The sequence below is a fragment of the Ctenocephalides felis genome, unplaced genomic scaffold (assembly GCF_003426905.1).
Source record: "Ctenocephalides felis isolate EL2017-DRISC unplaced genomic scaffold, ASM342690v1 CF-g0.4_SCAFFOLD_01604, whole genome shotgun sequence".
In the NCBI taxonomy this organism is placed as follows: Eukaryota; Metazoa; Arthropoda; class Insecta; order Siphonaptera; family Pulicidae; genus Ctenocephalides; species Ctenocephalides felis.
In genome coordinates this window covers 59,483,005-59,495,010 of record NW_020537758.1, presented here as the reverse complement: position 1 = coordinate 59,495,010, position 12,006 = coordinate 59,483,005, and the positions used below count along the sequence as shown (strand labels likewise).

Here is a 12,006-nt window from a genome sequence, read left to right as displayed (position 1 = left end):
TATGGAAATTTTCTTAGACCCAAGAGAATTAATAACTCTGACAAGCGGATCAGGTTTTATTTCAGAATCTATTCAAAATAGTTTACAAAATAGTATTTATTGTTAATCAACCGAAAAGTAATCATCGAAAAAAGTGATTTCAGACAACAGATCTGTAATAAAAGTATGACTATGATCATGCTCATCGCAAGGAATTTTGTCAAATTTTCGTTAAAATAATAATGACTACAAGAGAATAAGCTAGTTTTCGACGTGCATTCTGCAAAGCAACCTGGTGCTATAAATATAAATTTGTGCAATGAACTTACAGTCAGGGAAAATGTGGATTCTCAAACTGCTACTTCTTGGAATTCTGCTTCATGGCAAGTTGTTACTAGCACGAGGAAAAAGCGACCAACACTACAAATAGATGAACCGATTAAACTGAATAATAAGATTTGACCTATTAACAAATATTGAGCCAAAAATTATACCACTGCCAGTTACAAATTATAAAGTTATGAGTAGTGATATTAATAATTTGTACACAATAGAAATTACACAACAAGAACTTTGTCAAACAATAACATCAACTACAACTATTGAGAACTACAGAAAGCTTGTAAAACTTCTTTGTTGTACCAAAGCAGTTATTTATATATACCAGATCAGTACTGAAAAAGCATATTTACAAGAAAACGGTGTCGTGTCTTGTTGTGTGTTAAAAAAAAATTTTTCGACGATTTTCATTTTTTTTTTTTTTGATAGTATTAGTTTTGATGATAGATATCATAGTCTTCTAGATCATACTAAAATATTACGGTCCTACGACAAGTCGTTTAATTTTAAATTCAAAGTTTGCAAAAATTAGTATCGAAATTTTGGCATTTGTCAAAATTTGACTTTTCATCGACGTTTGCTCAAAGATGCCTGAACCGATTTCAGAAATTTAAAAGCCATTTAATGCATCTTAATGAGGACTATTGTGTGTCAGTTTTGTGCAATGATCTGCCAAGCCATTTCTTTGTAATTTTGAAAAAAGTGTTAATCTTTTCGTCCACATTTAAGCTCATATGCATGGCAGAACCGAATCGATTTTGAAAAATCAAATTGTAATTAACTGTTGAAAAAAAAACTTGATAATAGAAAGAGCCATTGAATTCAAGATAAGTGTTACAATTACAATTAGAATTAATAAGTTACAATTTTAAGATATACTGCACGTGCCTGTGCACTATAATTAATATAATCATAGATAAAAAATATGTGTTTGAGAGATATCAATTGGAGATTGCAATATTTAGAATTAAGTGAAAGCGAAAACTTAATTATTGAAAGAAACAGTTAAAAATTTGATTTAAATATCTAAATCACAATTTTGGTTAAGGTTATTATTACATCTAACGGAAAGCTTTTGCAACATGCCTCAAGACAAAATACCACTTTTAACTAGTTATAAATACTTTTTAACAAGTTAAATGTCGGTTTTGTAGCACTTTGCAAGTTCCTATTGATCCAATGGAGATGGGCGTGATATAAACATAGAAGTTAAAAACACTCTGTTCAAATTTATTATTTATACATATTTAAAATGTAATGGTGTAACTATACTGGCATTTCGAACAGAATTACATCTGTTCGAATTTTAAGCAGCGCGCATTAAGTCTTCAATACTTTTCCTTGAACAAATATCTTCAGGATGGGCATGATTTTTTGCATTTTTATCCTAACATGTTTTAATTTACAAAAAAATAAACATATAAAAAGTATTTTTGTAAGCATTGATACATTTTTGTCTGTTTCATTTTCAGGATTTAAAATTTATATCTCAAGAAGAAAAAAAAGCAAGCGGCGCCTTGCGCGATAATGAGCTTTTAATACAAAGACGGAAGGAAGCAAACGTTACTGTACCTTATAGGGTTTTGGATAATCCTGCAAAATTAAATCAGCAGGTATCAAATTTTTTTAATATTCTATCCTATACTTTTTAATATTTTATTTAATGTCCTTTCATTTATGGTTTTAGCATAAGGTATATATGTATTGGAAACTGTAGATTTTTAATCAGTATAAGAAATTCAGAAAGAATAAATATAGTATTTACTGTAAAAGTTGTTAAACCCTATATTAGTTGCTTTCTGGCAATTACAATTTCTAAATTACATTTTTCTTACTAATAATTTAACGAACATTATCACTTTAATTAAAATTTTAGGTGAATTAATTCATAAATCCAGTTCATATGGGTCTGTTCAATCGAAGAACATGATGATACAAATGAATTTTTGACACACGAAACAACATTCTAAATCATTTTTTCAATAAGTAGAAATATTCTTTCGTATTTAAATAATTTAGTAAAGTAAAGCAAAATACACCATGCATAAGTTTAAATAAATAATCAATGTGCAATTTTGGACGTATTGTGTTATTTATTAAACTTTATTATGTAATTTCACCTGCCAAACATATATTGTATCTCATATGGTTTTAATTTCTTGCACATCTCAGCTGGTTTTCGACAAAAATATTGTAGATATTACATTTTTCTTATTCATAATTATGCATATGGATATTATATACTAATATTGTCTCGGCTCACTTAAACTAAATTCAAATTCCAAGTGAATCGACATTTTTGGCAGATGACAGTTCTCATGTATCAAAATATTTTCAATTTCAAACAATAACATGTCGTTTTTGCTATTTTTTTCGTTTATTTCTACAATATTACTATATTTTTATAATTACATACATACTAAAAAATTCCCTTATCAAACTTCAGAACGATTTATCAAAATCCGAATAATCGTTTAGGAGTATATTTACATAGATCATTACAGAAGATATATATGTACTAAGTAAGGTATATTCTAAATTTTACCTATCTAGACCTTTTTACCCTATAGGCGGGGTAACTCGAAACGGGCAGTTGGCAAAACGGTTTAAAGCATTATTATAATTTTAAACGTATCAAAATAATTACATTTTTAACTAATGTTAAAAAACTACCAACGGAAGAAAATACTTCTATTATGAATTTTCAAAGATTATCGTTTATGTCCCCTTTTAAAGAATAGCGTTTTCAAATCAAGGTTATAGCTGGTTCTACATATTTTTCCTCTACTTTCAAATATTGTTGTTAAACAACGCTTAACTTTACTGGTTTTTGACACATCGATGGTTGATCTTTTTAACCCCGGACCATCATATATTACTATCTATTGTTCAATAAATTCTGGGAAATTATAACTGGGATAATGTTATTCGACAAAATGTCCATTTGATCGATACCAAATTTAGGTTCTGATTCGAAATAACATAAATAAAAAATAATATGACCTAGAAAATGTTTTATAAAAACCAATGAGTATATAATTATACAAATGAGATCTTTCAGAGCACCATGTTTGAGATAAATATGCCGAAATGTGAGTTTTCATATTAACATTTCAAAAATGTTGATATTCTGAGTCTCTAGTAACACTTGCGGCCTGTTTACTAACGTTTTTGTATATAAATAAAACTACAAACTTTAATATTACACGATATTAAATTAAATGACGATTGCTAGATTCTGTGAATAGAACGCATGCTATTTTTGAAGATAGATTTGTTGCTAGATTTTTGATTGCAAACCAGTTGGATCACTTACATGTACAAACTAGATGATGTGTAGTATATTTGTAACGGCAGTGTCTTTTTTTTTGAATTTGGCGTATGCAGGCCAAATCGAAATCATTCAATCTCGCTTTGTGTGAAGTCAACAGTATAAAATTCTATCACGATATCTAGCGCCACGCCGCGCAAGAAAACCAAGAAGTTGCAAGTAGAAATTTCTTGCAACGAAAACTGCGCCGAGTGAGACGGGTTTCACACAATATTTAATATTGTAACATGATTTATTCAAAACATAATTGAATTACATAATAAGTAGAAGTAATCTATGATTAAACTTTATATATGATCTTGTAAGTGTAATATATTTTTTATGTTTTATTGAAGGACTGGACACGCGTGGTTGCGGTTTTTGTAATGGGACCTGCTTGGCAATTTAAAGGATGGCCATGGGATGGAAATCCAGTGGAAATTTTTGCAAAAAGTATGGTATAATATATAATGTATATTGATTTTATTTTAAATTCAATTTTTTTATATCTGTGCTTAAATTTGTTTTTTTGATCGTATGGGATTTTATTAAATGTTAATCGTAACGTTGATCTTTTACAATGCACGAATATAAACTCTTAATAATCATATAATAATTTGAACCTTTTGACGCACTGTTCCAACATTTAAATTTCATTTTTTAAACAGTCAGAATAATAGTTATATATTTATAGGATGCGGTGGACAGAAGTGGGCCACGTTTTTATTTTTGGTTGTAAAATGTTTAACAACAAAATATTTTTTCTTGGTTGCAATGGTATTCCAAAACGCAACTTTTTATTATAACAGAAGGTTACAATTATGTTTAGAAGTATTTCTATTTTTGAATGGCAAAAAAGTGTATTTACCGTGTTTTCCGAAAATGTAGGGAAGTGAGGGTCACCCAAATTTTTATCTGAAAAAAATGCTGCTAAATGCTTCACATTCTTATCTTGATAGTTTTCAAATACAAAAATCAAAATCGTTGACGCGAAATATAGAGTAGAAAATGATCATTTAATGTCTGGGAAGAAGTAATAAAGTTAGAATGATAAAAATGTTGGAAAAAAAAACATTTTGCAACATTCAAGCACAGATTCTAGGCGTAATTGGTGCACGTCAAGTCGGTGCAGTTGGTATCGACGCAATTCAAGTGGAAGGGTTTGTCAATGTAAACAATCAAATTACTTTGGATTTTAAAGATTATATGTCTATTTAATATATTGCATATTTTCTTGTATTGCTCGTACGACAGCAGTGAAAGTTAAACCACGAAATTAACTCTATTCACTTCAATGTGTAACTAAAATGGAGTTTTGACTATACTATATATACTAGCTCTCTCGGAATATTTGATTAATCATGGTTATATCAAATTATTTAATATAATACTTCGTTAATATATACAATTAATCTTTCATATGTAAAATATTTACTATTCATTCATAATGGTCACAGTGTAGATTACTTTTTTCAGTCAGCGCCTTCCACTTGAAATATGATGAAATGAAATTAGATAAGAATGTGGCTGGTTGGTCTGTGACAGTATTAAACTTATCAAGATCGAAGAGGCATCTAGATCGAGCTCTTTTCATGAGTTTTTGGGAGCATCTTGACAGGTAACAATATTAAACCTAATGGTGTATGGCATTGGGCCTTAAAGCGAATTGCTTGAATATTCCGTATGGTTATCAAACCAAATAAAAATAATCAATAAAAATTGATCAATAACTGATAACAATTGTTTTAAGTAGTTACGAATAGATCATTACAAATACTATACATTTTATCATTCATATTTTATATAGCGACTGCCTTGTCTTCGAATCGAATCGAATATGTTTCATCTCAGCTGCTTTTCGGCAATAATAATGAAGACATTACATTTTGCTTATTCATAATAATGGATATTATATTTTAATATTGTCTTAGCTCATAAGTGAATTAAAATATTTGGCAAATGACAGTTTTCATTTGTTTTCAATGCCAAACAACGCCTCAAATATTTTCAATGTCAAACAATGATAAGCGTTTTTTTGTAATTTTCTCTATTTATATCTGATATAACTATATTTCTATAATTCAAAAAATCCTAAAAAAATCTCTTAACAAACTTCAGAAAGATTTATCAAAATCCAAATAATCGTTCAGGAGGATTATTCTTTCATACACCATTACAGAAGATTATTTGTTTAACAAACATTTGGCGAAAACGCTCCATTGAATCCAGTATATAATATTATTAATAATGTAACCGCTATGAAAATTAAAATTACAAATTTTATTTATTTATTTCCAGGTATATGATTCAGAATAAACCGCACTTGAGGTTTTAATGAAGCTGGGTTCTATTATTATGCATATATGTATCTAACTATATATATATATATATATATATATATATATATATATATATATATATATAAATATATTAGGTAGATAGTCAATCGAATACATAGATAGATAGTCAATCGAATACATAGATAGGTAGTCAATCGAATCTGCATATATATATATATATATATATATATATATATATATGTATATATATATATATATGTATATATATATATATATGCACATTCGATTGACATAATGACCTTCTATATGCCTTCTGTATTTTAATCAGAAATATAAATGTATATTATTGTCCTTTTGTATTGTTCTATTTAATTGTTTCTAATTCTTTAAAGAATACGATATGTATATAATGTTGCAAACACAATAAGAATTTGCAATTTAATTTTTTGATTTTTTGAACAATAAGTTATATCTGAAAATAATATCAGTCGTTTACGTTTTCTCAAGAAATGATTCAACAGTATGATACAAAGATAAGGCGCCCTCTATGGGCCTGAGTAGCTTTCAGGTCACATTCAAATTTTTATTTTTTCAAATAATTAAGGATAACTTATCGATCTTAATTTTATATCTTGGCCAATACTACCAATATCGATATTGGTAATCAACAAAATAGAAACTGCGCAAACTGGTCGTAGTACCGATAACCGAAGCAATTAGTTCGAAGTTATATTTGTTATTAGTTTGAAGTTGTGTTTGTTACAGCAATTACGAAATTAAAAATAGTGCACATTATAGGTCCGCGACCCTATATCAAAAACAACCTCCTTGTTTGCATTTAACTCTTTGGGGACGGCTGTCCACCTGAGTGGACAAACATACTCTATGAGGCACAGGCTATTTTATAAACAACGACTCAGTTTGCATCGAAAACTTGAATAAATTACATATAGCAGTGATAAACAGTGTTGTACTTTGAAAATAATTTTAAGTTATTTTAGTAGTATTTTTAGCCTTTTTCTTTGCTATATAGACCTTTTTTTAATATTTAAAACGGCAGAGCGTTTTTAAATATGGCAAAACGACTGGTAAATTTAGTTAATTTAGTAGAGAAGATGAATTTCAAATAGACATTCATACAGACAAATTTTACGATATTACTATTCGCATCGATGATAGTGATGAATGTGATGATGATATTATCCAACCAACAAAAAGAAGAAGAAGAAGAACGTTCGACAAATTAAATGAAGAGCGGCTACAAATACAAAGCAATATAAGACCCCGACTACAAATACCAAGCAATATAAGACATCCAATATATTATTTTACTTTATATTTTACAAATGTATTATTAGGCAATATAATAGAAAAACAAACCATTATGGCAGCATAAAAATGAACAAATATACTGACTAATCAGTGGCATATTCTAAATGCCAGAGAAAGAAAAACAGATTGTATTGTCCGCTTTGACAGAAAAACACAAGGAGGAAGGCGGCGGAAAAACATTTTATTGTAAAACATGTCAAAATCAACCAGCTATGCATTTTGGAAATTGTTTTGAACGTCACCACTTTTTATAAAATGTTCAAAAATAAATTAATATTATAAATGTATGTCCTTCAATGACCACACATTTTTATCAAACAAATTGCATAACATACACAATGAAATCAAGTTTACAGCTGGTACAGTAGATTGTTTTGAAATCGGTGCCGTCCCGTAAGTGCTAAAATTTCCAGTTTGTTATTGTTTTTTATGATACAGTTTTGTGACTTTGACCACAGTGGGCTATCAAGGCAGATTTCGTTTATTTACAATAAAGTTTCTGCTTTCTTTTGTTTTCGTATTCATACGTAGATATGGTAGATGCCCAGAATAATAATGCAGAATCACAGACGAGATCTGAGTTTTCGTGCAGTGAGGCCTCTATATCTATCCATCATGAGATCTTTGAACTGACTAAGTTCAAAGTGGCGAGTTCAGCTACTGCACAGATGATACAGGTACATTTTCTTCGCTCATTTCAAAACTATTTGACGATGATTACCGCTTGAAAAATTTGAAAATGTAATACTATATGAACACTGTTAAGAATTGATTACATTCCGTTTATATAAAACCATATTTACACGGATTAGATCCAGTTTGTTTGATTCTACTATGTTTTGAATCGTTCAGTTCATAACTTGAGTGAAAGAGATCATGATCTAACAAGATCTGTCAAAACACGTTAAATAGTTTAAATTGTTGTACATTTAGATAAATTAATACGTTGTTAGAGATTGTTAAATAGTTATATATTTGAATGTTGAGTTAAGACTTGTTACTTGTTTGAATGTTACATTATTACTGATTTACTTACTTATGGTCCGGGAGGTAGCAACGTTTTCGAGTAAGAATTTTAGGCAGGCTGGTTTTTTGGTATGTGGTCCTTGGTGCTCTCTTGGTTAGAGTACGGGTCGTCTGGCAGCTGGTAGTGGTTGCGTTTATTAGTGCGCTGCCAACTGAAATCAACTTTTGAAAGCATTTTAGACAGTCCAATATTCATTTTTTTGACTTCGAATAGGTTCACTTGACTCACATTTTTGTAGCCAGACATTTTCAGCGCTGCTAAATATGTGCCAGACGCCAATTTATTTAAAATTCAAATCATTTTTAGTGCAGTAAACGGAGCGTTTTAGGTCTGAATTTTTTTACTGTGCTCCGAATTGAATGAAATTTTGTAATTAGGTTCATCTTACCCTCAAGTTCAAATGTGAAAACAATTTTTCAAAACAACGTCGGAAACCGATAGAAGAACTAATTATAAGAAAAAAATGTCTTTTATAGTTATTTATTTGATTTTATAGTTATTTTATATTTGAAAGAGCAAAGTCGTTTTTTATTTCGTTCAAGATTTAATTGTTGTAAGCCATCAAATGTCGAGGTTTTACATTTTATGCATTTCAGTGAAATTGGCTTTTATAGTGTTCAACATAGCTTTAAAATGAGTGCTGTTACAAGTTTTTTGCGTGTAAAATGAGTGAGCTATCATGCAAATAAGAAGCATATACGAAGTTTTTTTCTTTTAAATCATATGGTTTAATGAGCGCCATTTCCACCAGAATTAAAGTAATTCACATTCCATCTAGAATTCACTTCATTATAGACATCTTGATGGATTCTAGCAGATTCACTACTTTAGTACAAACTCACGGTTTTTTAAAAACTTTTTCTTCCAGTTTGCGCGGCCGCAAACTTATAATTCATAACTCTGTCAATTTTTGTGTTGAAGAAAAATAATAAAAAACAATAATTAGCCAGAAAGATCCCTTTGATTTTTATGTTTATGCTTTTATACGTATCTTTTAGCCTTTATGAGATATAATGATAATAATTTCGATTTTCATTAACCGTAATGAAATGTTTGAGGAGTATTAAATGATCTCAAATACATTATTATAAATACTGTCATTATTACTATTAGGACAAAATATAGGAGCTTGAGTATTGAAAAAAATATTTTTTGTAAATTAAAAAAAATACTTCTCCCCACCAGGAATATTTTTGGATCATTCAAATCAGATGCTCGGTTCTCTCAAAAACTCGATTTCTAATTTCTGCACTCTTCTCCTTATCTCAAAACTGCTGGGCCTGCCTTTGATATAAACTAATCAGCATATCTTCTTACCAATATAAATCTAGTGTTTTTTGAACCATTAAAATCGGTTGATTCGTGCGCCCGAAAACGCGGACGAGAAAATGTATCCATGCATGCATGGTATACAAAAATTTTAAATTTCGATTTTTGGACAATTACAATAACTTACCCAATATAATCAATAATTTACTTAAATTTTATAAGTCGTCAATGTTTGGAATTGCGCCGTATGATTAATCAGGATCAATGCCGAACAAATACGTTTTGTGATTCATTGCTGATTACAGTTTAAGTCCAAAATCAAATAACACAGATTTTTATTATATGCAAAAAAGATTTTTGTTTATTTGTTGTAGCAATCTATACAGAGTACAGTTATAGTACGAGGTACAGCTAAAAATTTCACTGAAACCGCTAGACCTGCCTCTCCAAAAAATTAATTAATTAACTTCCCGTAGGGTAAGTTATAGTAATCGCAAAAAAATGGAAAATGAAAATTTTTATATATCTTTACGTTTCAAAGGTTTCTGAATATTTTGGCATACCTTAGAAAAAATGAATGTATGTGTGTGTGTATGTGTGTGTGTGCGTGTGTGTGTGTGCGGATACAAATTTTAGTCGACGATTTCGGGAACACCGATCAACCGATTTGATTAATTCGTATCGATAAGGAGACGCGCTGATTAGTTTTTGGCGAAGGCAGGTCAAGCCGTTCCGAAGATACGGGGCAAAAAGTGCCAAAAATGGTAACTCAATTTTTAAGAGAACGGAACGTCCGACTTCAATAATTCAGTATTGACAAGATAACGAATTGATCACATTTTCATGAAGGCAGGTCTAGCGGTTTCAGAGATCTAATAAAAAAAGTTTAAAAAAATGCCATTTGGCGGTAAAAAATGATCATTAGACATATGCACATCAAATTATCAGATATTTTATAGAGATTTTAACAATAAGTATAAATTTTGTTTACATTCCTATGGGCTCCGTACTAATATTTATCCGTTAGACGGCGACGCGGCGCTTACGCGCTTTATCAGGGGCGTAACTACCGCCGTATCAGCCGTATCAAAAATACGGGGCCCCTGTGCCAGGGGGGGCCCCAGCGTCCGTAAGCAAATATTATTAATAAAAAAAACTTTACAAAAAGCGAATTAATCCTGAAAACTTTGTTCAATGAAATTTAATGTCATTAAAAATGAACGCGAGGAATGTAAATTTAATATTTTAAAGCGTTTTATTTTTACCGGGCCATGTGGGCTCCAATCATGCGTAAAATTTAGTAGAAACTTACAAGTTTTTATTTAATTTCACAAATAGCAAAAGTTAAAATTATCATGCAAACTTACTTCCAACTAAATTTAATTTGAAAAAAAAAAATACATGAGCATGTAGAATATAAAAATATAATTTTAGAGGGTTGTAATAGAATAGAAAACTGGCATTTTATTAAGTGATTTCTTGAATAGATTGTGCAAATTAAAAAATCAAAATTAATTTAGCAATTTGCTAAATGTCTCGAAAAATTAACAAAGGAATGGAACGTAACGAAAACTATATACAAAGCATAGCGACCCGTAATCTTATTTCAAACTCAACATTTTGGTAATTAAATATATTAATTTCTCATACTAAACATAGATTTCAGAGACTTCGACTCGATTATTATGTTCGAAAAATTACAACCACTTCGCATGGGGTCATTTCGCAAACCACTATAGTGCAGTAAGATAAAATCTGTTTTAAATTTTAATGTAATTGTAATTGTAAACACTCTAAAAATATGTTTAAAATATGAAATTCAATTTCTATTGCTGACAAAATTCGATAGTTTTGCATACAATTTTCTCAAAGTAATTTTTGCATACTATTTACCCAGTTGCAACTGCAAATGATGAAATTTTCAAAAATATCTTGAAAAAAAAATGAGGTCTATGATCATGGAAATTCGTTTCATCAAAATTCGTTTTATCAAGAAACTATATCAAAAACTATAGACATCATAAGCTATAGATGATTTAATAAATGTGTATGCTGAATTTGAATTGTTTGTAGAAATATTAGAAAGGGCTAGATGAATTTTGATGATAAGTGAAGATTTATTAATTTATTTATTTATTATTTTATGTGAGAAAATTTTGCCATACCTGAGGGGGCCCCCAAAAAATTTTGATACGGGGCCCCGCCAATGCACACTACGCCTCGGCGCTTTATATTTAGTCTCTATGCAGTTGAAGCATTACGATTGCTTCGTTAAAAAGTTCAGAATTCCCAAAATATGTCAAAATAAAGAAAACATTTTTATTTCAAAACAAAATTTTTTTTTTCAAAAAAAAGTAATTTTTTGTCAAATTTATAGTTTCTCAAAAATTTAATTTTTTCAAAAATGTTAATCGTTTTTAAAAAAATAATAATTTTTGGTACGGGAAGTT

General features: G+C 29.5%; 2 protein-coding genes across 2 annotated transcripts in view; both read left to right on the top strand.

The window, feature by feature from the left end:
* Positions 1–5,977, top strand: part of LOC113372237 (parafibromin) — a 36,514-nt gene extending 30,537 nt beyond the window's left edge. Inside the window, exons 9-12 of the mRNA XM_026612562.1 lie at positions 1,791–1,931; positions 3,985–4,081; positions 5,105–5,246; positions 5,927–5,977. Of these exons, the coding sequence (XP_026468347.1) occupies positions 1,791–1,931; positions 3,985–4,081; positions 5,105–5,246; positions 5,927–5,963 (417 nt within the window). The 3' untranslated portion in view covers positions 5,964–5,977. The remainder of the gene's footprint in view (positions 1–1,790; positions 1,932–3,984; positions 4,082–5,104; positions 5,247–5,926) is intronic.
* A 1,816-nt stretch (positions 5,978–7,793) lies between these two features.
* Positions 7,794–12,006, top strand: part of LOC113373996 — a 52,206-nt gene continuing 47,993 nt past the window's right edge. Inside the window, exon 1 of the mRNA XM_026614255.1 lies at positions 7,794–7,937. Within this exon, the coding sequence (XP_026470040.1) occupies positions 7,794–7,937 (144 nt within the window). The remainder of the gene's footprint in view (positions 7,938–12,006) is intronic.